Source organism: Mauremys mutica, chromosome 12, assembly GCF_020497125.1.
Source record: "Mauremys mutica isolate MM-2020 ecotype Southern chromosome 12, ASM2049712v1, whole genome shotgun sequence".
In the NCBI taxonomy this organism is placed as follows: domain Eukaryota; kingdom Metazoa; phylum Chordata; order Testudines; family Geoemydidae; genus Mauremys; species Mauremys mutica.
The window spans coordinates 56,989,372-57,016,053 of NC_059083.1; the positions used below are offsets into that span (position 1 = coordinate 56,989,372).

Below are 26,682 nucleotides of genomic sequence, written 5' to 3' on the forward strand. Positions count from 1 at the left end.
ACTAGGTTGACAGAAGAATTCTTCTGTTGACCTAGCTACCGCCTCTCGGGGAAGTGGAGTACCTACACTGATGGGAGACCCGGCATAGGTGGTACACTGAGGCACTGCAGCTGCGCCGTTGTAGCATTTCAGTGTAGACATACCCTACATGTCTTCTTACCAGCATAGCTTATTTCATTCAGGGAACTGGCCGAAGGACTTTCTTCCTGATATAAATTACATCGTTACTAGGAGTGCTTTGCCAGTACAGCTGTACTATGCGGGCAAAGTGCTCGTAGTTTATACCAGTGTAACATCCACAGACCATGGTCATCGGCGGGCAAGATTGAACCTGGGATCTCTGGAGCTTAGTGCATGAGCCTCTGCCGCATGAGCAACAAGCCACATGGCCCTTAGCTAACGCTGTAAAGTAGACTCATTAATTGCTGTCTAAGATCTAAGTCAGGGATGGGCAAACTTTTTGGCCCAAGGGCCACACTGGGGTTACAAAACTGTATGGAGGGCCAGGTAGGGAAGGCTGTGCCTCCCCAAACGGCCTGGCCCCCACCCCCTATCCGCCCCCTCCCACTTGCTGCACCCTGACTGCCCCCCTCAGAAGCCCCGACCCATCCACACACACCCCCGCTCTTGTCCCCTAACCGCCCCCCGGGACCTCACCCCCTATCCAACCCCCCCTGCTCCCAGGCCCCTGACTGCCCCGAACCCATCCACATCCCCGCCCCGACAGGCCTCCCGGGACTCCCATGCCTATCCAACTCCCCCTGTTCCCAATCCTCTGACTGTCCCCCGGGACCTCCTGCCCCTTATCCAACCCCCCAGCCCTGGCCCCAGCCCACTTACCATGCCGCTCAGAGCAGCATGTCTGGCTACCGCACTGCCTGGCCGGAGCCAGACACACTGTCGCTCTGCTTGGCAGGAGCATGCAGCTCCGCCGCCCAGAATGCGGCCCGTGAGGTGGTGTGGCCACAGAGGAAGGGGATAGCGGGGGAGGGGCCGGGGGATAGCCTCCCCACCCAGGAGCTCAGGAGCCGAGCAGGACGGGCCTGCGGGCCGGATGTGGCCTGCGGGCCGTAGTTTGCCCACCTCTGATCTAAGTGGTCTCGGTGCCACTAGGTTGGACAGAGTACCACACCCATAAGGTGTGTGGGTCACATCAGCAAAACTCTGCTTTTTACTGATACATTTATTCCAGTCCCTTGAGCAAAACAAGCTATAAAGAGGCAGTTTTGCTGCTATAATTCCATCGACACTAGGGGTTCGCTGGCACAACTGTGCTGGTCAGGGATCACCCCCTGACTGACAGAGCTGTGCCAGCAGAAGTGTGTAATATAGAATTGGCCCTGCAAGCACACCCATCAGCATTGCCCTAGTAGCATCATCCCAGGTCTCTCTCACACACAAAGCTTCTTGCACAATGACCCCCTAACCAGGTAATGTTTTACACTCAGCCGCACAGTGGCAAAACATAAAAATTCCAGCTCCATTAAATCATACATTTACTTTTCAAGATAAACACACGTCGCTGTGTATGCTACTCCACAATGGCCGTGGTGCAGTGAGCAGCTGAACAGCCACTGGCCCTGAGGTGCAGATTAGCAGTGCTGAATGAATGACCTCCATGCTCAGCAGTTGTGCTCTCCACACCCCACACCTTACTGCAAACAGACAGATGTACAGAAATCCATAACACACGATCCATGACTCCCTCACCACACTCAGTTACAGGCCTGATTCTGTCCACTGTGAAAACAAATGCAAAATTCCCAAAGATTCCCACAGAAACTGGTTATTATGCCATGCTGCTGTAATGCAGAGTTAAAACCACAAGTATGGGAGTTTGCCCTAATAAAAGAACAGCTTACCTCTGCACTCTCAATGAGCGTGTCAGTTGAGAGCAGCCAGTGCAGTCCAAAGCACCCCGCTCAGATAAAAACAAGCCCTGCATAAGTGCATACTTAGGAAAGTAGGGCCCTGATAACATGCCATTGCTGTGCAAACTAAATAAATGCTCACCTAAGCAAACAGCCGTGGGAGGGATCAAAGCAAAAGTATAGTCTATGACTACTACATCTCATTAATGCTGATTGGCCAGTTATTTACCAAACAAATATAATTCAAATCAACCCAGAAAGCAAATTCCTACTGACTGCACCAAAAAGGAGTGGCCAGACTTCCAGAATTCATCAGTACCCAGCAGCTCCCATTGTTCCCTAAAGCATTGCACATGTAACCCCCAAGGAGCTTCCCGGGGTCTGTGTGTGCTCAGAGGAGGAGCAGTGTCTGGGTTGGGGGTTAGAGTTGAATGATTGACAAGTAAAAACTCTGGAAGAAGAATTATTCTGACCAACAGGAAGGTCCTCAGAGAGATGCCCATCCCCAGGAGCACTGGGAGAGAGGAGAAGCCATTTTGGGGGGTCTGGAGCCAGCCACTGAAAGCTCAGGACTGGCTGTGGGTGAGTAGGTGAGTCTCAGGGTGCATCAGGGTCCCCTGAGAACCGGCCTCTGGGTGCTGGGCAGCAACCCCTGTCAGCTTGGTCCTTTCCCTGTTCAAGGTAACACCCAGTGTACAGAGTTTTGTTTGGAAAATTCCTCCTCAACCATGGGAATTGCCCTCCAGCGCCTAGAAACCCATCACCACATGACAAGTGCTGCTCTGGTGTTATCTCAGGGCTGCTTGCCGGCTAGGCGTGTGGCTGAGTGCTGGGGTAGGAGATCTGGAGGGAGCAGTTTTAGCAGCGTTATTGTAATTACTACCTGAGCTCTGCACCCCTTTGTGGAGAGGGGAAACCTTGGGAACAGAAGCAGCCTGATTCCTGTATGAAGAGGACAACTGCCCACTGTGATGATCAGTAGCTGAAGAGTCCAGAGCCATCTCTGAACCCAAGGATCACTCACTTAGCTAGTCAGGGAAATTGTTTGCGAGATCCCTGCTCCCTAAACTGTGTCTTCAGACCAGGGGAAAGGGTTTGGGGATTTCATTACCTGCTGCCTATTAAACCTGCAGAGGGGCTCACCCTCTTATCCCACCTGCGTGTCCTTGGGCAGGACTGAACCAAGTCACCCAAGTTGCTTATTGCTGCTGCAGACGATATCTTTGACACAGGTCAATCAAGGGTCCCTCCAAGGATGCATATCAATGGGACACTGAAATTTACTCTCGCTATCTCAGATCACGTGACTGGGGAAATTCATGAGTGTTAACAGTGTGGGCAGCGGTGACTCAGAGTTGTGTTTTACCCTGTTGTGTTATATTTACAACCCATTTATTATAATTACTCTATTGAATATATTGTATGTGTTGGTGTTATTTCTTGGGAGTCTCTAACTATGTGGCAAGAAAGCAGGGGGTAGCCTGCAGTTAGAATTTTTCTTCCAACCTGCCCCAGTGACCCTGCCAGAAAGGAGCAAGGGGGGTGGAGGTACCACCAAATAAGTTCATATGGGAAGAAAATAAGGAAATTACACCCTGCTGAACTGGAGGTAGGATCCAGATGAAGCCAGCCCTGTCCATCAGAACCAGTAAGGAGATGGGCACTAAAGGAGGTAATTGGGTGGATTGGGGCGCTACACATATAGATAGCTAGATGCAATTAATGCTGTTAAAGTTGCAAATTCAGGCACTCAAAGTTAGGACAGGCCAGCACTAGGGTCGCCCATGCCACTTTGTATATGTGCATGATACAGTCTTGAATTGCATGACCACATACTAGTTTCTTCTGCCTCATTCAGTGCACAAGAGAGACAGAGCTCAGGGACTGAAGCAGGTTTTAAATGTGTATCTGTACACTTATTGTCCAATGTGTAGCCACCATATACCACCAGCCTACTGCACTGAATGAGGCAGCAGCCAAATGGAACCTTCTCTCATTCACTGAGCCTTGCTGAATGAGGCAGTATTCTTCTGGACCCCAGCCTCATTGCTACACAAACTCCCTGTGTGTGAGACAGGTCAATCTGGTTGGAAAATAGTCTCTGATCAAGTTATTTAAAGAGTGCACCCTAATCCTAATACATACACACACGTGGCAGAATTGAGGCTGCAGAAGTGATCTTTGCCATTTCCGGACTTTCAAGTGCATCACTTTGCAATCTTAATGTTCATGTAGTTTTTTGATGGAGTTTCCTAATGTGTTTACAAAAGTGAATAAAGAAATAAATTCCACCGTGTGTAACTATTTGCAACAGAGTGGTAGTTTACTGTCACCTGCACAAGCTGTGCACACATGAATCCAGGCTCCTGCAGAGCTCTCACCTCATACAGAAGGAGTAAGCGGTCTCCCAAAGAGACCTTCACCCAGCATGTAGGAGCCCCTTCATATTTGTTCATGGATCTGTTCACCCGGAGTACATAGGCACGCAAAGTCAATGGGTCAGTGGCCAGTACCAATTTTCACCAGGCCAGTGCTAGCCACATATATGACATGGGAACCATAACTGTACAAATGGCACGTGTCTGTCATGTCCTACTGGGGCCTTAGACCCTTAAAAATATGGAGCAAAAACTGTTTTTGTAATGGCAAAACAGCATTTTCCCCACTGTCTTTGAACATGAGAGCCTCTGATTGGTTTGTGCTCAATGTGCAAAGTTTCAGACTGAAAGATTAAAGTTAAAGATATTGGGGAAAGACCCATCACAATGGACATGCTTGTGCAATCTTAACTACTGCTTCCTCTAAACAAACCCTTGCACATTTTCCTGGGATCTGCAGCATACCCACTACATGTCTGGGATGCAGCTGTATGCTAGTATTTCTATCGCACTTCAATAGCTCTGATTTATATACTATAAAATCTCCAGTTAAATCCAAGAATGCCATTGCAAAAACGGCTATGAGTTGTCACTGGCCACTTACAAATCCTTATTAGACCTCACCCATGCTATCATGCAAAGGTTTGCTATGCTGTATTCCTGAAAGCACTGGGAGTCACCCTCACCATGCCCAGCCGCCCCCACATTACTCCGATATATTGTGCTCTGGCTTGCCTGTGCTTTAACACAAGAAGTGAATGCTGCGGTGCTATCAAAGTGAAGGGAAATGCGTGTGTTTTGAGAACATGATGATAACATTATCACTAATACAGCACTTGGTTTATAAATCCGTAGGAGATCAATGGAAGCAAAGGTAGCTGAGCATCATTTCCCTCCATATTTACATATAGGAAAATTAAAGAGAGAGCGTTCAAGTGTTTTGGACACATTCATGAAATAAGTTGGTGGCATAGGAGGAATTTGAACTCAGCTCTGCTGATGCTTCACTTTGCCTTGTACTGAGCTGGTTATCCAAATGTAAGTATTTCTAATCTGACATAAATTGCAGATCCACACAGTTACTGAGCAAAGTAGCTTAACTTCACTAAAGCTGGTAATATCAGGAGCAGCTAATCGCTATGCTGAGGCTGCCTAGGAGCTGCTCACCTTGTGCCACCGTCTGGCTACTTAACCAGCTCAGCAGGCTCGAGTCCATAGAGCGTAACCTTTGTGGGCAGGGACTGCTCTTCCTCTAGTGCTGAGCATTTGCTCCATGGCGATCCTTAGTAAAATGGCTTGGTTTGGTTTTATCAACATTCTGAAAATCTCTGTTGCATAAATGCCAAGGCTGAATTTCAGTCCCTGGTGAGTTTTCATTTCTAATACTTTCATTTCCTTGAACCCTACAACTAATGCTTCTGGAATGGGTAGTGATGTCGCCACAGTCATTTCTATATAACGGTTCTGTTCAATTGACAATCGTATACCTGCCCTCACTCCCCCTTCTGTACGCTGCCCTCTCCGATTCTGTAGGTTGAACTGGAGGGGATCATTAGCTTCCCACATGATCAGTAAAAACAAGCTGAGTACCAGAGCACAGAGCAGGACACAAAGCAGCTGCCCAGAACTGCACACAATCCTGGGTCTCCCAAATTCTCCAAAGTCACACTGCATAGCCAAGGCGGTCGTACAGTTAGTCCAGCCTACATGTACTCCCATTCACCTCCAGCCCTGTCTCACGACTGCAACAGAGGGAGCTTTCCTTCACCCAATAACATTCATAGAGTCTAAGGCCAGAAGGGAGCACTGTGATCAACCAGTCCAACCTCCTGCACAGCACAGGCCAGAGAACTTTCCCAAAATAACTCCGTGAGCAGCTGTAGCTCGCCCCATGGGCTCTACCATAGAGCCCCGTGCTGTTGACGGGCAAGCCTCCTCCCTTAGCCAATGGAGAAGGGGAGACAACAGCAATCCCAGCAGTCAAGGAGAGGCAGAAGACAGCCAGGCAGACTGCAAGCACTCTCTGACCCTTTGCAGAGCCCTAATGCTGGAACAGCAGGAGGGCAGCCGGGACAGCCCAGCTCCTGCCCTGCACAGAGACCAGCGGGAATGCAGGGCAAGTGGCTCCCTGCAACCAGTCAGCACAGCACGGCACTGCCAGACCCAGCTACTGGCCTGTCTGTAACCTCAGTCTGCAGGAGAGACTCAGGAAGGGACAATCTGCTCCTCCAGCCCCAGCCTGCCAGCAAGGGGAGGAGACAGACCATCTCTCCTGCCACTGCCTGTGGCCAGGTGGCCTTCCCTGAGATACTCCTCCCCCATGTCACACTGCCACACACCTCCCCTGTGCCACCCACCCCGTGCCACCCCTGAGATACACCTCCCCTGTGCCACCCCGCTTCCCGTTGGCTTTGCTTCAATGCACATGCAGACAGTTGCTCAGTGGAACATTTTCAAAAGCACCTGAGTGACTTGGGAGCCCAAGACCCATTTCAGAAGTGACTTAGGTGCTTAGGAGCCTGGGACTGAGATACACCTCCCCCCGTGCCACCTTGCCACAGCTGAAAATAATTGAATGCTCCAACTGGATTCCCTTCAGTGTGGAAGAGGGAGCTGCCAACAGCGTGTTCTCCATGAGGGGCCCTCAGCATTGTAGCCTTCTCCCTGCATAGTCTGTCATCGACCCATGGTGCTGGAGCCAGCAGAGCACACTGGAAGGACCACCTTTATTCATGGGGCTCTTAGGGCTCAAGAGGGATTTTTTTGGGAGGGTGGATTCTTTTTCTTCATTGGTTCCTTTGTGTAGAAGATCATGTTGGCTGCTGCTGAATATAAAGCAGGTTTTGTCTGTACGTTTTGTTGTCCTTCAAGGGGGCCCCAGCTTAGGATGGGAATGGGGATGGTGTTTTAAAGAACTCCAAATAAAGGAATAATGATTAATCTGAAGCGGATTTGACTGATTTGTTGTGAAAGAGTTTGAAACCTTATTATAAACCTTTGAACATACTAAGAAACCCAAAGCTGGGCCACGGGCTGGATCGTTTGCACATATTGTGTAACAATTTTTTGGAAATTTAACCTGTGGAATTTTTAGAAGGAACAGGTTAAGTCTTGTTATATGAACTATCCGGACAATTCAGCGCTATTTAGGTTCCTATACCGAACCCATCATCATGATATCAAAGCACCTCTGATAAAGACATTTATTCCACATTTTTTTCTTGCTAAAAGACACAGAACACTGTAGTGTCTGAAAGCTGTGGCCACACACATCCCAGGAGCACAGCATGGCTGCTCATTCTCCCCTGGTTCTTTGCCTGGATTATGCTGAGTTTGTAGAGTTTAGCAGATAAATCTACTGTGCCTTGCGTCTGGCAGGACAGGGCAGACAGGACTGAATTCCTGATATCTGCTTCTGTTGAGATTACCTTTCTCGGCAGGCTGGCCCTGCCTTTGACAAGCCGTTGGCTTTGCTTCAATGCACATTCAGACAGTTGCTTAGTGGAACATTTTCAAAAGCACCTGAGTGACTTGGGAGCCCAAGACCCATTTTCAGAAGTGACTTAGGTGCTTAGTAGCCTGGGACTCATTGGAAGCCAGTGGGAGTCAGGCTCCCACGTCAATGAGGCACTTTTGAATATATTCTCCTCAGACCTGCATCCTCTCTCTCTCTTTGATAAAAGAGGTAAGAAGAAAAACCAGTGGGGTCCTGTGCTCTTCCCTTCTACTTCCTGCTGCAGCCAGCCCACGGACAGACTGCAATTCTTGTCAAGACTCAGGGCCATACATTTCAGCTGGCCTGTGCCCGCCATAAACCCCCCAGTCACACTGCAATGGCTGGCCTCCCTGACAGTAAGGTGTTTTCAGCCCCTGGACTGAAAACATTGTGATGAGAGAGTTACTGCTGCCCAAAGCACCAGAGACTCCAGGCACAGCATGCATCGTTCCTTAGGATCCTACATAAGTCTTAAACTCTTTGGTAACTAAGTCATATGTCATGGGCAGAAGCTGTCTCCCACGTCCTTTTCCTTGGCCACCTGCAACTCAGCCAGTATGTTGAGGCTGCAGAGGGCAATAAAATGGATATGGAGTGGCAAAAGGCAGGAATGGAGCCACATAACCACTGCACTTTCCACTCCACACAGAAATTCTTTGTGCTATTACTTCCCTCTGAAAGAGCCAACATGGAGAAGCGTGTGCCCCTTACACAGCTGACAAACAGGTCGCAGAGGCCCTACAAGTGCCTTATATTGCTTTTTACATCAATATGTGGAAGTGCCACCCAATGAAGGCAAAATAATGGGGAAGTTCTTGGTCCAGAGCTGGCTGCTGGCCAAGGCAGCTTCCCAAGCCATCTCCAGCAATGTTGGAACACACATTCAGCTCCACGCAAAGATTTGCAACTAGGAAAGATGATAGTGCCTATAAAAAGTGCTGACAATTTTCAGTGAAGCAGAATTTGCATATGCTGCTGCTGCTTCTTATATAAGGGATTTCTGGCTAAACACAAATCAGAAAAGCAGACACTGAAATGTACTGTTAAACAAGCCCCTTGAGACACTGCTATTGTGTAAATGTCTTCCACCCTGTATGAAACACACACAAATAGGAGACACTCCGCTATCTCAAGGATGTAAGAACATAAGAACGGCCATACTGGGTCAGACCAAAGGTCCATCAAGCCTAGTATCCTGTCCTCTGACAGTGGCCAATGGCAGGTGCCCCAAAGGGAATGAACAGACAGGTTATCATCAAGTGATCCATTCCCTGTCACCCAATCCCAGCTTCTGGCAAACAGAGGCTAGGGACACCATTCCTGCCCATCCTGGCTAATAGCCATAGAGGGACCTATCTTCCATGAATCTATCATGCTCCCTTTTGAACCCCGTTATATAGTATTGGCCTTCACAACGCCCTTTGGCAAGGTATTCCAGAGGTTGACAGTACGTTGTATGAAAAAATACTTTCTTGTGTTTGTTTTAAACCTGCTACCTACTAATTTCATTTGGTGGCCCCTTTTTCTTGTATTATGAGGAGGAGTAAATAACACTTCCTTATTTACTTGCGCTATACCACTCATGATTTTATAGACCTCTAACATATCCCCCCATTAGTCGCCTCTTTTCCAAGCTGAAAAGTCCCAGTCTTATAAATTTCTCCTCATAGAGAAGCCGATCTATACCCCTAATCACATCACTATTCGGCTCTGAAGGGAATACTTCCTAGAAAACAATCCGACACAACAGGTGACAGCTTCTTGGGACATATCACAGCACAGCCCAAGCACTGTACATCACCTCTACACCCTTCAAAGGGGCCACTACAGTCCTTGGCATAAATGAGAATGGTCCTTAGGGCCAAGCCTTTTTCTGCCCTCAGCTCACCCCCTACACCAGGGCCATGGGTAAAGGAGGGAGCTTCCCAGGATCACATGTGGCCACACAATTCAGCTCCTGTATTTACACCACCACACACAGACACACAATTCTCAGAATTTCTCAGCAGCTCTTTAGCTATTGCAAATCAGATAACATGAGTGCTTGGTAGTGAGGTGTACTTGAGGCTGGTTTTCAGTGTAGGACTAAAATCTGAAACTGGACAGCCCTGAAGACTGCTTGGATCTGGGGTGGTGGAAGCAAACATCAATGTTAGTGATAAAGATGGAAATACCTGCTATGAAGGGGGTGTTTCCATTCACCACAGAGTTCTTGTGTTAGTGGCGGGTTGTCATTATTAGTATATGCAGCACTAGCCAGGAAAAGAGACACACATTTCTAACCAAGCAGGAGGTCACATGGACACCAAGACTCAATATAACACTATCATGAACCCAGGGCAAATCAGGTCTGACCAGGGGGCATGGATCTGGATGCGAACAAGCTCACCATTGAGGGGTACATACTTATGCAGCAGATGCAACTGAGAGGCTCCCTAACCCAGGAGGAAAGGTCTCATACAGAGCACTGTGAAACACAGCTTTACTGCAGGCGTGAGTTGAATAAATGCCCATGGTGAGCTCCCAGCACTGTATTACTGGGGTATCGTGATATCATTGCATTGCACCGTGGCTGCAACTAATGACTTCAGCAAGGTGTGGAACATACCAAAGGTGAAAAGGTTTTAAAGGAATGAGCATTTCTCGCATGCGGCCACCAGGGGGTTTCCCGGCTGCCATGACAGCATGCAAAGCATCAGCCCCTCTCCCTCCCTCCCTGTTGCTCCTGGATGCGCCACCCTGCATTGTCTCTGGAGACAGGTGGGGAACGACGCTGAAGGAGCAAGGTAAGTTCTCTACCTGGGATGAAGGGGGACTTAGTGGGGCTCACGCTTTAGCCCTGGTGTGGTTGGGTGGTGGGGACTTAGGGAGCCTGGCTGCAGACCAGGGTTCCAGCCATGGGGCTTCAGGCGCCAACAGCAGGCTCTCAGGCGCTGACCCCCAGCTCTTCTCTGGCCTCGCAGCCCTGGCCTTCAGCCACGGGTCTTCAGGCTCCGACCCCTGGCAGCGCAGCCACAGGCTCCAATCCCTGGTTCTCGCCTGTGGCGCCAACCCCCAATCCCAGTGGCAGCCACTGTCCCCAGGTGCTGATCCCCAGCAGCACACTCCGAACCCCAGCCATGGTCGCTGATCCTGGGTGCTGGCCCTGAGCTCCAGCAGCTGCCAGCCCCGAGTGCAGCTCCCCAGCCCCGGCTGCCTGCCCTGGGTGAAGATCCCTGGCCTCAGGCTCTGGCGGGTGCTGGCTCTGGATCCTGACCTCTAGCCCTGGCTGCACAGCAACAGGTGTGGACCCCAAGCACCATCCCTGGTAGTGGCTGCTGGCCCCAGGCGCCAACCCCCGGCCACGCACTCCGATCCCCAGCCCTGGCCATTGACACTGGACACTGCTCCTGGATGTCGACCCTGAGCTCCTGTGGGTGCTGGCCACTGGTGCCAATCCCTGGCTCTGGTCACATGGCATCAGGTGCCAACCCCGGGATCCAGCGGATGCTGGCCCTGGACACCGATACCTACCCCTTCCGCAGTCATGTGGCAGCAAATGTGGACCCCGAGTGCCAACCCCCGGCTACATGGCAGTGGATGCCAATCCCCAGCCCTGACCACACAGCAGCAGGTACTGACCCCCAGCCACCAATCCTCACCCCCCGACCATGCGGTAGCCGGGGCCCCCCGTCCATTGCACCTGGCCTCTGCTGCCTCCCCCAGCCCTGCCCCCCGCTGCCTCAATCCCCACCCCATCCAGGTCTTAATTTGCCAGGACTTGCTGTGAAAAGTGATATTAACAAACACACAACTGGTGATTAGCAACTTTAACAAGAGCCTTAACACCAGGTGTCCTCTCTCCCCCAGTGCTGGGAAGGGCTGGGCCCCAACTGGCAACACTGCTCTGCCAGGGCTCAGCCCTGCATACAGGTTAGGGAGTGTGAGCAGAGCCAGTGGCAAATGCTCAGAGGGTCTCGGGAGGGCAACAGCTCCATCCTGAGCTAGCCACCTGCACAGATTCATACAGCACCTAGCGTTTTTCATGTACGCTCCATCACAGGGCCCCACTTGTGCAGCCCTTCCCTTCTAGTGCCTAGGTTGATGTTCAAGTATCTCCTTCCCCCCCAACCTTGCACTCCTCTTCTGATCCCTTCCCCCAACTCTGCATTTCCCCCTGCTCCCCAAACCCCACACTCCCCCCGCTCCCTAAATCCCCACTCCCCCAACCCTGCACTCCTCTCCTGATCTCTTCCCCCAACCCTGCACTTCCCCTTGCTCTCCAAACCCCGCACTCCTCCAACCTTGCACTCCTCTCCTGATCCCCTTCCCCTCAACCCTGCACTCCCCCCACTCCCCAAACCCTGCACTCCTCCCCTGCTCCCTAAATCCCCACACTCCCCCTGCTCCCTAAATCCCCACTCCCCCAACCCTGCACTCCTCTCCTGATCCCGTTTACCCCAACCCTGCACTCCTCCCCTGCTCCCCCTTCCCCCAACCCTGCACTTCCCCTTGCCCCCCAAACCCCACACTCCCCCAACCCTGAACAACTCCCCTGATTCCCCTTCCCCCCAACCCCACACTTCCCCCTGCTCCCCAAACTCCGCACTCCCCCAACCCCGCACTCCTCTCCTGATCCCCTTCCCCCAACCCTGCACTTCCCCTTGCTCTCCAAACCCCACACTCCTCTCTCCTGATCCCCAACCCTGCACCTCAACCCCCGCACTCCTCTCCGGAGCCCCTTCCCCACAATCGCCTCCTGCCCCGCACTCCCCCGCGGCCTGAGCCTCCCGCGCTAGGCACTCGGTGCCGCCGGGCTCCTACCTCCAGCAGCTGCACGTAGCTCGCCGGGAACCAGCCGCGCAGCCCGTCCTCCTTCTGCCCTTCCCACCAGCCGCCGTCCGGCACCTGCAGCAGGGTGAGCAGCTCCCCGGCGGCGAAGCGCAGCCCCTGCCGGTGCCGCTCCCCGGAGAAGGGGTAAAGCGTCTGGCAGCGCGAGCCCGACATGCTGCGCCGCGGAGCTCCCGCCCGCCCGGCGCTGGCAGTGCGGAGCGAGCGCGAGCGAGTGCGAGCCGCCCCCGGGCCGCGCCCCCAGCCCGCCCCTCCCGCCGGGCCACCGCCCGCGGGCAGCGCCCCTCGGCGCCGGCCCGGCCCCGGCCCCGCCTGCCTGAGGGAGCGGCAGAGACTCGGCTGGGAGTGACACCGGGGGGCGGGGGGTGATGGGCTGTATGGGGGGTAACCCTGGATGAGTCTCGCGGTGTGTGTGTGTGTGGGGGGGGGTGATGGGCTGTATCGGGGGTAGCCATGGATGAGTCTCGCAGTGTGTGCGTGGGGGGTGATGGGCTGTATCGGGGGTAGCCCTGGATGAGTCTCGGTGTGTGCGTGGAGGGGTGATAGGCTGTATCGGGGGTAGCCGTGGGTGACTCCCGTGGTGTGTGTGTGGGGGGGGGTGATGGGCTGTATGGGGGTAGCCGTGGGTGACTCCCGTGGGGTGTGGGGGGGTGATGGGCTGTATGGGGGGTAGCCGTGGGTGACTCCCGTGGGGTGTGGGGGGGGTGATGGGCTGTATCAGGGGTAGCCGTGGATGAGTCTCGCAGTGTGTGTGTGTGGGGGGTGATGGGCTCTATAGGGGGTAGCCGTGGGTGACTCCTGCGGGGTGTGTGTGGGGTGATGGGCTGTATCGGGGGTAGCCCTGGATGAGTCTCGGTGTGTGCGTGGAGGGGTGATGGGCTGTATCGGGGGTAGCCCTGGATGAGTCTCGGTGTGTGCGTGGAGGGGTGATAGGCTGTATCGGGGGTAGCCGTGGGTGACTCCCGCGGGGTGTGGGGGGGTGATGGGCTGTATCGGGGGTAGCCTGAGTGACTCCCGTGGTGTGTGTGTGGGGGGGGGTGATGGGCTGTATTGTGAGTCCCACGATGTGTGTGGGGGGTGGTTGGGAGTGACACCACGGAGAGGCGATGGAATGTATCAGGGGTAGCCGTGGATGACTCCCCCGAAGGTTGGGGGTGAGTGACACCACGGGGTGTGTGTGGGAGGGGGGTGATGGAATGTATCAGGGCACTGAGAGTGACTCCATGGTGTGTGGGGGATGGCTGTGAGATTCCAAGGTGTTGGGGGGCAGTTGGGGTTAGCTGTGAGTGTATGGTCTGTGTGGAAGGTGTGTTGTGGGTGGAGGGGTGGCCGTGGGTGACTCCAGGGTGTGTGTGTGGGGGGGTTCTTTCTCGGGTGGCTGAGAATGAGTCCAGAGTGTATGTGTGAGGGGGGAGGGTGTCTCAGGAGGATGGGGGTGGCTGAGAGTGACACCACAGTGTGTGTGTAGAGGGGGCATATGAGATGTATAGGGGTGATGAGAGTTACTCCATGGGGTGTGGGGGAGGTGTCTTGGGGATGAGGATGACTGTGTCTCCAAGGTGTGTGTGGGAGAGGGGATGTTGGGGTTAGCTGTGAGTGACTCTATGGTCTGTGGTAGGGGGTGAAGGGATGTATCAGGGGTGGCTGAAAGTGACTCCATGGTGTGGGAAGGAGAAAAGAGTGTCTCAGGTGGGGATGGCTGTGACTCCAAGGTGGGGGAGGGGTGGAAGCTGAGAATGACACCATGGTGTGCATGGCGGGAGAGAGGGGGTCATGGGATGTATCGGGAGTGCTGAGAATGACTCCATGATGTGTGTGGGGGAAGGAGTCTCAGGGGTGGGGGTGACTGGGAGTGACTCCAGGGTGTGTGTGTGTGGGGGGGGGGTGATGGGATGTATCGGGGTGCTGAGAGTAACTCCAAGGTGTGGGGGGAGGGGTCTCGGGGGAGGGTGCTGAGAGTGACTCCATGGTGTGTGTGCGGGGGGAGGAATATCTTGGGTGGGGATGGCTGTGACTCCAAGGTGTGGGGGGGGGGAGTGACACCACAGTGCATGTGGCAGAGGGGAGGAGGTGATGGGATGTATCGGGGGTGCTGAGAGTGACTTCAGAGTGTTTGTAAGGGAGGGATCTCTGGGGTGGGGGTGGCTGGGAGTGACACCATGCTGTGTGTGTGGGGGCGTGATGGGATGTATCAGGGTAGCTGTGAGTGACTCCCGGTGTGTGGGGGGGGAGGTTGTCTCAGGGGTGGCTGAGAATGAGTCCAGAGTGTGTTTGTGAGGGCGTATCTCAGGGGTGGGGGTGGCTGGGAGTGACACCACGCTTTGTGTGGGGGGAGGATGATGGGATGTATCGGGGGAGCTGAGAGTGACTGCAGGGTGTGGGGGGAGGAGTCTCAGAGGTGGGAGTGGCTAGGAGTGACTCCATGGTCTGTGTGTGGCAGGGGGATGCCCAGCACTTCTACGACCAGGAGTGTACACACCTGAATGATCAATCACTTTATACATATGGTATAACCTTTTAGCAATATTTAGCAGTATTTTCAACAATCACAGTGCATGTCTTCCCCCTTTCGCAATTCTCCACAAAAAATGTTATGCTTATAAGGGTACGTCCATACTACCCACCCGGGTCGGCGGGTAGCGATCGACTTCTCGGAGTTCGATATATCGCATCTCATCTAGACACGATATATCGAACTCCGAACGCACTCCCGTCGACTCCGGAACTCCGCCACCGCCGGGGGAGCCGCGGACTTCGATCCCGCGGCGTCTGGATGGGTAAGTAGTTCGAACTAAGGTAGTTCGAGTTCAGCTACGCTATTCGCGTAGCTGAACTTGCGTATCTTAGTTCGACCCCACCCCCCCCAGTGTAGACCAGGCCTAAGAAGCACACGGGATCTTTTTCAGGGAAAAAGAAGGCAATTTGCCATGTTTATTGAAGATACAACAATTAGTATATGCATTCCATCACACCGCACACACACACTGTCCTGCCAGTCAATGTTACAGTACCAGTCCAGAGTCCAGATCAATGTAGTGGCCAGCTAGGTTGATCACGGGTAGGTAGGAGCCAGGTTCTGTCGGTCACGACACGATGCTCCAGGGAAGTCTTGGCAGGACAAACCCAAAGTTTCATGGCAAGGCACCCTGTTTATACAGTGATTACAGCATGATGGTGCAAAACTCATTGGTCCCAATGAAGGAAAATCAATTGTTGTTTGACGAGTACTTGTTTTCTTAAATTGTCCTCATCCTTTATCTTGTTCTTTCATCAAGTCTCTCAGGGAGTTATCCCAGGCTGGTTTTGATCACTGCTGTTTTGTCCCCATTGATAGGTGCCTGTCTCATCTTTAGAGTCGTCAATCTGCCTTCCTCTGATATTTCAATAGGGACATGTTGCAGCCTCCTGGCACCCTTGCATCTGTCTCCAGCGCTCCCTAGAACATCTGGTTCAGCGATGGCCTTCTCACTTATCTCTTAACACCCATTCCTCATTCACACACAAAACAGAATTAATTTACACAGAACATTTTGAACAGGAACATCAAATTGCAATGCAGAAGAAAAACAATCATGGCATTCTTTTACTTATTTTAAAATGCTAAGCCTACAACAGAGTGGTGACCTCAAAGGTCTGTTACTGCCTTGAAATCAGTCCAGACGCAAAGAGATTCTGGCAGATGCATCTCTACCAATGGCCTACTAGGCCGTTCCTTTCTGCTATTCAAAAAGGGTGGCTGGCAGGATATGGTCAAATCATACATCAGTACATTTAATACATGCTACATTATTATCTTATTATTATTTATCCTTCATTCTAAGTTATACAAAATACAGACAAAATCCTACTACTACACCAGGGAGTGGTTAGAGCCACCTGTGCCCTTCCGAGTGCCAGCACTAACTTGTGCCAGTCCATGCTCTTCCTGAGAGAGGCAAGAGAAAGTCCACATGAGATCTGGAGCCAACTCAGTTGGTCTTATGTGATCTTGGTGCACTCAATAGGGAACGGCTCCTCCATCTCTTTGGAGAAGCGCCTGCTCCAGAGCGCGAGACGGCACCATTCTTGGAACCTGATGGCAACCTCCGATCCAACATGGGCCTCGGTGCCAAAGCAGGCCGCAAGGCCTGTTGGAGCAGGTGCTGTTTTAGGCGAAGATCCTGAGCCACTTAAATCCTGAACAAGCTACAGGTCGAAGGCCACTCCTTGACATGGGCCTCACTCAAGCACAACAAGCACCGCATGTGGGGATCATTGTTTGGGTTTGCTCCCTCCCGCATGATGGACAGTGTTTGAACCTTGGTGAGGGCACCACAGGGAATTTCTAACTAAATACAACTGACACTAAGACTAAGGGTATTACTAACTTAGCCAACTAGAAAAAAAACACTAAAGTAGTGAGAGCATGTGAGGTTATGTCCACACACAGCTCCAATTCCATCCACATCTGGTAAGAAGGAACTGATGAGAGGGGCTATGGCCATGAGGTGTGAGCACCACCACTGTAGGTGTATTGCTAGGCAAAATTCTGCAGCCCTGCATCTGCTCAAAGGACAAGTGACTCCTAGTCCTGAGCACCCTGAGAACTGTCACAGCTCCTCATCAGTCCCTGCCCTTTCTCCTCTCCTATGCTGTGGCTGGCAGAAGATGGACCAGCCCCACAAACAGGTTAGAGAAGCTGGAGGGTTGCCTGGGTTGGTGCCCCAGCCCATTTTCCACCCCCCTTCAAGTTGTTGCAGCAGCAGAGATTCACTGGGTTGCAGGAGTGCCCCAATCACAGCTCAGCCTGCACAGACTCTGGGGAGAGGGGTGCAGAACTGATGAAACCAGCATTGCCTTGTCGGGGGCACTGCCATTCCCAGTGTATTCACCACAGAGGTGGTCTGGCAGCACAGCCGGTGCACAGAGGCCACAGGTAACATGGGGAGAATGTCATAGATGTGAAGGAGGTTGTGTGATGGAATGGTCAAGGCATGTAAAGCACTACAGCTCCTCCTTCCTCATTGTCTGCTCATTACACACACTAAAAACACAGGGAAATTGCCTTTGTGCCAGCAGATGGCTGAGAATGAATGACGCCATCCAACTCCCTCACTGCCCAGGAGATGGCCATTAACCCACTGCAGCATTTGCCCAGTTTCTGAATGCTGAGTGCCCAACCCTTCAGGCTGCTCGTCGTGCTCCCTAACCACCCCACCCCCAGCCCAATCCCCATTCCTCTCACTCATAGATGATGAGTAAGTGTGCAGGGTGTGATCCCTCCTTGCCTTTCTGATGTGCGGGCAGGAGCAGTGAAGTTAGCCATGTTAGTGTATGAAGTGTCTTCATTGATCTGAGTTAATACTCTACTGAAATTAATGGAGCAGAATACCTCAGAGTTAATGTTTCAGGTTCTACACAAACTCAGGGAACCATTGCTGTATCAATTACACTTGATTCAAGTTCTGAATGTTTTCTTTGCATAGTCAATCTCTAATCACTACAGACTGACTTTAAAAAAAAAGAAAGCTGAGACTCTGGAGGACAATTGAGATGCCTGTCCAGGCCTCCCAAACAGCCTTTTGTGTACATCAGAGATCCTTCTGTCAGGTACAGAGACGTATACTGTCCATCCCCCTAGCAAATCAACCTTACTCAGACACCCTCACCAAGACAACCTTAACTTTGCCCTCTGTTTGATGCCAGTGTACCTGCAAGATTAACTTTTTATTTCCCACAAGTCTTCTCCCAAATAATAACTCTTCTACACAGGGCTGAATAAAGGAGGCCAGAACAGAGACCAGATGCGTGTCCTTCCATTTATTTGTATCAGCTAATGTACATCTACTCTGACTGCAGACATCCATATTGCAGGCAAGACCTCTGCAGTCGCACTGTGGGACCTCATTCCTCCGATTTCTGTAGATAAATAAATAAAGATACTTTAGAAGTTACTGAGATAATGGAATTACCATGGGGGCTAGAATCCCAACATGATTTTAAGTGTGCAGGTAGGGGCAACAATGTGAAAAACTGCAGGCAAAGAAACAATGATTTCCAGGCCTGCAGCTGGCAGGCCCACAGCATGAGAAGAGGGGTCTATAGGCAGATCCTTGCTGAAGGCAAAGCAGCTTGAGGATTTACAGCAGCTGACCAGCCCATGTTTTGTGAGTGCTCTCTGTCCCCTTAGGCTGGCTGACATGGCACAGCAGACTGCCACAGTGCAGATGAGCCAGACCTCCAGAAGCGCAGTGAGGTGCCAGAGGCAGCATTGTAGAAGCAGCAGAGAATGCAATTTAGCTTGATGCTGCCTGGGGACAAGTACATGGTGGCTCCCTCTAGTGGGCGTAGGCAGGATGTGGGCCAGTGAAATGCCACTGAAGGACTCATTTATGTGGCTTTTTGGGCTCATGTCTCGCCTTCAGCAAATGTGCTCCCCATGCTGGGGTGAAAGAGACAGTCACTTATGGAGAGCAGGCAGAAGAGCCTCACTGTCCATAGTTCTCTCGGTGGCCAGTTTTTAGTCCCTTTAATATGGGCTCCATTGATTTTTGTACATTGCTAGCCTATTTATCTGAATGGCTGTGGCATTAGGTCAAATGTCTTACTGAAGTCCAGTATATTCCATGGGCACAGTTCTCTCTAACAACCAGCCAACCTTGAATCATAGAATATCAGGATTAGAAGGGACCTCAGGAGGTCATCTAGTCCAACCCCCTGCTCAAAGCAGGACCAATCCCCAGACAGATTTTTGCTCCAGATCCCTAAATTGCCCCCTCAAGGATTGAACTCACAACCCTGGGTTTAGCAGGCCAATGCTCAAACCACTGAGCTATCCCTCCCTTCCATGACAAAGAGCATTTATTCATTTGACAGGAACTATTTGCCATCAAACCAGATTGATTGGCATTAATTACATCACACAGTCAGATTCCAAGGCCAGAAGGGAGCACTGTGACCTCCTGTATAGCACAGGCCCAGGACTTCCCCGAATTAATGCCTGCTTGAACTAGAGCAGAGCTTTTAGAAAAACAGCCAATCTTGATTTTAAAATTGCCAGTGATGGAGAATCCACCACAACCCTTGGTAAGTTGTAACAATGGTTAATTACCCTTATTGTTAAAAATGTTCACCTTATTTCCAATTGGAATTTGTCTACTTTCAACTACCAGCTGTTGGATCGTGTTAGACCTTTCTCTACTAGACTGAAGAGGCTGTTAGACTGGGATCAAGTCACCCTAAACCGTCTCCTTGTTTTGCTAAGTCGTTCTTCATTGATTGAATCCAGTATGAGCCATTCCATGATCTTGCCCAGGATTGATGCCAGACTCACTGACTGATAGTTATCCCAGGTCAGCCCTGTGACAGGGTGCAATATGTCAGTAAGAAACGATAAACTTTTTCATTATGACTCTCACTCTGGCTGCCTCCTCATTGGCAGCTGGTTACATACTATCTCCATCCAGCCCCAACGAATCTCACAATGGCCTCAGGAAGGAGTGCGGCATTATGGGAGTCCTGCTAGAGTCAGACTATGAACTTTTGTTTTACAGTAAAGGCCACTGGTCCCTTGCATGAGCTTTCACTGTCATTTGGGGGAATCTGCATTGATTCTTTCAGGAGTTCTACTAAGTGGCAGTGAAGAATGAGAAATGCAGACGTTTCCCCAGGCACCACTCTTCTGAGCAGCAAGGGTGAGGCGTGAAGGATTTGGCTCGGGATCCCTGGTGTATAGCAGCCTCTCTCCTATAATGAAAAGCCCCCATCTAAAAGCATTGTGAATACTGGACATAGAGAGAGTCCCATAGGGGTTAACTTTGTCTCCCTTGTTGCTCACTGGGCATGAAGCTATCGAAAGACCAGCTAGGGCACCATAGTCTGATTTGTCAGCAGTTCATTGACAATATCCAGGCTTAGGTCAGCCATGGAGGCTTCCCCAGCAGTGTCTTACTGTCTGCTCAGCATCACAGTCTGATGTAGAATTCAGTGTGAATAAACCAAGCCAATAGACTGCTGTAATGGGGAAACACTGGCACCCAAATCCAAGAGCTTTCCTGCAACAGGAGAGGGGACAGCTCTTTTGTGCTTCTGCGGCAGGGTTGTCCTCCAATGAGCCCCCCTCCCATCTCTCATCAGCTCCAGGCCGGGTGCATAAACAATATGCAACTATAAGAACTAGAAGACAGACTGTAGCAAGGTCTTTTGTCCTGTAAGTGAATGCTAAACTGTTTTATACTGTTAAGTCACTAGGTGGTGCCATGTGTAACAAACCTTATTTTAAGCTGGCAAGTGCCATTCCTAGCAGTGCACTAAAGGATTTTATAGTGGACACATTTTTCGGATCTCTCTGGGAAGGAACTAAGGAAGCTCTGTAGTCAGTCCATATCTGGTACAGAAGCCCGACCTGTTAGTAGCAGCCCTGTAACCTACTGTGCACAGGGTGTACATGACATGATGTCAGACGTAAACTAGAGCCAGAGGAGAACAGAAACAGAAGGAAAACAGCACCAAAGGCTGAAGGATCTCATCACCATGCCACTCTTCAATGTCCCACAGAACTTCAGCTTTGACAAACCTTCACAATGGATGGAGTGGAAGCCGTATTTTGCATTGCTATAAAACTCCATCAGGAAACGAGATATTCAGGTATCTCTTTAATGTAGGCTATGAAGAAAGCACAACATATCTTTAAGCCTTTTATCTTTGCTAAAGACAATCACAAAGATGGCTATGACAGAATTTGGGCTATGTTTGATGCACACTTTATACCTCAGAGAAATGCCGTTTATGAAAGAGTATGTTTTCACCAGAGAACTCAGGAACAAAGAGAAAATACTGATTCTTTTATAAGAGCTTTCAACGTGTTGGCTGTAAACTGATTTTTTGGTAATGCAAAACATGAAAATATCAGACAGAGGCTGGTTATTGGGTTAAGAGACAAAAACCTCTCACAACAATTACAATTAAAGACTGACTTAACTCTACCCACAGCTATACGGAGAGCAAAGCAGTCTGAACTAGTCAAATAACTGAACAAAAGGCAGGAGCAACGTGAAAAATCTGAAACTAGCTTAGAAGCTGTAAACAGACACAGCATGAGTGCTAAAAGTCATCATTATAAAAGCCCTTAGGCTAAGAGGGACACATTTCAGGCAAATTACAAAGTCTTTCAGACTAAATGTACAAGATATACAAGATATAGTGCCCATCTTTAAAAAAGGGAAGGAGAATCTGGGGAACTACAGACCAGTCAGCCTCACCTCAGTCCCTGGAAAAATCATGGAGCAGGTCCTCAAGGAATCCATTTTGAAGCACATGGAGGAGAGGAAGGTGATCAGGAACAGTCAACATGGATTCACCAAGGGCAAGTCATGCCTGACTAACCTGATTGCCTTCTATAAGGAGATAACTGGCTCTGTGGATCTGGAGAAAGTGATGGACATGATATACCTTGACTTTAGCAAAGCTTTTGATACAGTCTCCCACAGTATTCTTGCCAGCAAGTTAAAGATGTATAGATTGGATGAACGGACTATAAGGTAGATAGAAAGCTGACTAGATCGTCAGGCTCAGTGGGTAGTGATCAATGGCTGGACGTCTAGTTAGCAGCTGGTATCAAGTGGAGTGCCCCAGGGGTTGGTCCTGGGGCTGGTTTTGTCCCACTCCAAGGCCTGGCAGCAGAATGGCATTGGGACGCTGCTTGCCAGGCTGCAGTCTCTGGCTGGCAGCACAAGTGGTTTTGCCTTTCGGGGGGTGTTGCTGCCATCAAGGCCCCTGGGGCAGTTTTGTTCAATATTTTCATTAATGATCTGGATGATGGGATGGATTGCACCTTCATCAAGGTCATGGATGACACTAATCTGGGGGAAAAGGTACGCTGGAGGGTAGGGATACAGCCCAGAGTGACCTAAACAAACTGGAAGATTGAGCCAAAAGAAATCTGATGAGGTTCAACAAGAGCAAGTGCAGAGTCTTGCACTTAGGACAGAAGAATCCCATTCACTGCTACAGGCTGGGGACCGACTGGCTAAATGTCAGTTCTGCAGAAAAGGACCTGCGGATTACAGTGGACAAGAAGCTGGATATGAGTCAACAGTGTGCCAAGAAGGATAACGGCAAATTGGGCTGCATTAGTAGGAACATTGCCAACAGATCGAGGGAGGTGATTATTCCTCTCTATTTGGCACCGATGAGGCCACATCTGCAGTACTGCATCCAGTTTTGGGCCCCCCACTACAGAAAGGATGTGGACAAATTGGAGAGAGTCCAGCGGAGGGCAACGAAAATGATTAGGGGGCTGGGGCACATGACTTATAAGGAGAGGATAAGGGAACTGGGCTTATTTAGTCTGCAGAAGAGAAGAGTGAGGGGGGATTTGATAGCAGCCTTCAACTACCTGGAGTGGGGTTCCAAAGAGGATGGAGCTTGGCAGTTCTCAGTGGTGGCAGATGACAGAACAAGGAGTAATGGTCTCAAGTTGCAGTGGGGGAGGTCTAGGTTGGATATTAGGAAAAACTATTTCACAAGGAGGGTGGTGAAGCACTGGAATGGGTTACCTAGTGAGGTGGTAGAATCTCCATCCGTAGAGGTTTTTAAGGCCCAGCTTGGCAAGCCCTGGCTGGGATGATTTAGTTGGGGTTGGTTCTGCTCTCAGCAGGGGAGTTGGACTAGATGACCTCCTGAGGTCTCTTCCAACCCTAATCTTCTATGATTCAATGTGAAAAATTCATAGCCCAGCAGATGAATGTTTAGCCAAAGGCACAAGGTGTAATAAATGCACAAAATGGAGACTTTTGCAGCTGTTTGCTCTCACTAGGCAGTCAGAGAACTGATTAATATTACATAAAATCAAGAGCTAGGTTTCTGGGATCCATCATGTGACGAGACAGAGCCTGCCTGGAGAGTGTAACTGAATATTCATGGAAAGAGCATTGACTTTAAAATTGACTCAGAAGCAGAGAAGACAGTCATCTCAGAAGGGATTTCCAATCATCCCTCCTATAGGTGAAATCATCTGATACAACCCTGACTAGCCCAGGAGGTGCTCTGAACTGCATGGGCTAGTTTACCACAGAAACAACTTACAAACACAGAGCTTTGCATTCAAGTTCACGTGATCAAAGGATCAAAGACAAAAAACCTTCTCAGCTGCAGCATGGCCACCGTGATGGGCCTAGTGAGAAACTTCAGAGTTTGGTGATAATGAACTTCTGAAAAAGATCCAGTACAAGTAACTTCAAGAGACAATGCTGAACCTTACAGTGTACAAACACCTCTATCAGACAGACCATGAAATTCAGAAGACATCTTTACTTGCTTACAGTGGACTATTTTTTCCAGGTATATAGCAATAATGTACTTGAAATATAACATGTCACAATATTATTGAGACACTGAAATGTACTTTTGCTCACTTCGGTATTCCAGAACAACTAATGATAGACAACTGACACAATTCACTGCAGTAGAATGTATGTCTTTCCAAACGAAATATGATTTTCATCATATTGCTAGTAGCCCACATTACTCACAAGCAAATGGAGAGGCTAAGAGAGTTTTACAGACAGCCAAGAAAATCCAACAACAGGAAGATCCATTCTTTGCTCTTCTGAGTATAGATCAACACCAATAATAGCTACAGGATATAGTCCAGTACAACTCCTGGTGGGAAGATGACTCAGAACTACATTTCCAACTTTGAACAAGAAACTATCTCCAAAGTAGCCATATATGAAGAAAGTAGTTATATTGGCTAAAAAGGCAAAAAGAGCTTTCAGACATGTTTACAACACATGTCACTCAGCTAGAGAACTTCCAGGTCTAGAACCTGGTGACTGTGCTTGTGTCACATTGCATCGAGGAAAAAGGATGGAGAACCCTAGATCTTGTAAAGAAAAATAATTAATCGCCCAAATTATACGTGATTGAGACCAACAGTCTAGAGTTCAACAGAAATCATTGATATCTAGAATGTGTTCCCCAGAAGGACTAATCAACAGAGCAAACTCTACAGCTAATGGATGCACAACAAGAAGACAACTCAAAGATTCCAAACTGATCACAGCTAGTCATTACAACTAATGGACAGCCAGATGACCAAGTTGTTACGTGTTCAAGTCATATAATCAAAAAACCAGTATGATTCAGAGACACTTAACAGACTGATATGTACTGAACTTTAAAGATAGTGTATGTATTATAAAAGTTAGGAATCTACAACTTATATTGTAGTTATATTGATATATTGTGTTGATCCATTAGATAGTGCCACATGTAACATACCTGACTTAAGCTCACAACAGTCATTCCTGGCGGTGCATTAAAGGATCTTATAGTGAGCACATCTGGTGGATCTCTCTGCGAAGGAACTAAGGAAGCTCTATAGCCATTCCATATCTGGTACAGAAGCCTGATCTGCTAGTAGCAGGCCTGCAACCTACTGTGCACAAGATGTACATGACATGCTTCTCCTGGGCTACCTCTCAGCCCTAATCTCTTGTTGAGTGCTGACTGTCTGGACTTTCTCCCTGGAATCCTCCCCTCAATCCAGTTCCCTGAATATCCTTATTCCCAGTCTTCATCTGGTCCATGTGCCTGGGGTTTGGCCCTCTCTTTTCATGGCCAGTCACAGGAAACAACATCCTTCCTGCAGATCCCATCCCGAACTAAGCTCTCCGAGGCCTTTATGGAAATCACTTGACTCCTTCCCAGGTGGGTCTGAATTTACTCAAGCAATCCAATCCCCAGTTGATCAGGATCAGCTGGGGTGTGGGGGTCATTGATGCATCACAGGGAAGACTGAGCCCAACTCCCCTTAATGGGCAAGCAGTCTGTGGCAGCTTCCAAAACCATAAAACTGTGCCTAAAATGTAAAAATTTGGCCATAAATCCTCTGCTGCTTCTGTGCATAGCTGTGTGATCACAGTGTTACCAGGGCTATCTACTGTTTTGGGTGGAAACTGAAAAATTGTTTCACAGGCTCACTCAAAGGCTCTGTACAGATGAATGTAATCTAATGTAACACCAGTTTTTAAAAAGGACTCCAGAGGAGATCCTGGCAATTACAGGCCACTGAGGGCTTGGCTACACTTGAGAGTTGCAGCGCTGGGAGTTACAGCGCTGGTCGTACAGCTGTGTAGGGAAAGCGCTGGTGTGTGGCCACACTCATAGCTACCAGCGCTGGTGTGTGGCCACATCTGCAGCATTTGCAGCGCTGTTGGGAGTGATGCATTATGGGCAGCTATCCCAGTGTTCAAGTGGCAGCAACGTGCTTTTCAAAAGAGGGGGGTGGGGGGTGGTGTAGTGTGACAGGGAGCAGGGGAGAGAGAGAGAGTGGATTTTTGGAGCCAACACTGTGTGTTAGCTTCCTGACTTGAAAAATCAGAAAATGTTCCCGACCCCTTAGTCTTAACTCTTAATTGCAAACAGCCTGCATCCAATGGACTCCCTTTCTCTGTCAAGCAAACACTCACTCCCTGCCTGCCTCATTCACAGGGGGTTATCTCATTTGATTGTTCACAGCCAGGTACAGATTGATCACAGCAAACAGGAACTGTGTTTGTTTTTTAGATAAGCAGCTCCGGGAGCAACGGAGCTCCGCGGAGCTCCGCGGAGCTCTGCGTTCACAACAAAACAAAGAGAGGCAGCATAACAAAACAAAGAGTAATTTAGTTAAAAGCATTCTGGGATATCTGCTAATACCCTGGAGGCCAATAACAGCGCTGGTGTGTGTCCACACTTGACGAGCAGCGCTGGATCACCAGCGCTGCAGTCGCTACACCCCAACCAGACCAGGTGTACAGCCAGCACTGCAGCCAGGGAGTTGCAGCGCTGGATGTGCCTTGCAGGTGTGGACGGTTACTAATTGCAGCGCTGGAAAGCCTCCACCAGCGCTGCAACTTTCAAGTGTAGCCAAGCCCACAGCTACCAGCACTGCAGTGTGGCCACATTTGCAGCATTTGCAGCGCTGTTGGGAGTGATGCATTATGGGCAGCTATCCCAGTGTTCAAAAGAGGTGGGTGGGGTGTAGTGTGACAGGGAGCGGGGGAGAGAGAGTGGATTTTTGGAGTCGACACTTTGTATCAGCTCCCTGCCTTGCAAAATCAGAAAATTTTCCCGACCCCTTACT

At 50.1% G+C, this 26,682-nt stretch overlaps 1 protein-coding gene and 1 pseudogene across 1 annotated transcript in view; both read right to left on the reverse strand.

Annotated features, from left to right (window-relative positions):
• Positions 1–11,368, reverse strand: part of GAS7 (growth arrest specific 7) — a 234,432-nt gene extending 223,064 nt beyond the window's left edge. Inside the window, exon 1 of the mRNA XM_044981822.1 lies at positions 11,259–11,368. Within this exon, the coding sequence (XP_044837757.1) occupies positions 11,259–11,273 (15 nt within the window). The 5' untranslated portion in view covers positions 11,274–11,368. The remainder of the gene's footprint in view (positions 1–11,258) is intronic.
• A 5,185-nt stretch (positions 11,369–16,553) lies between these two features.
• Positions 16,554–26,682, reverse strand: part of LOC123346989 — a 36,030-nt pseudogene continuing 25,901 nt past the window's right edge.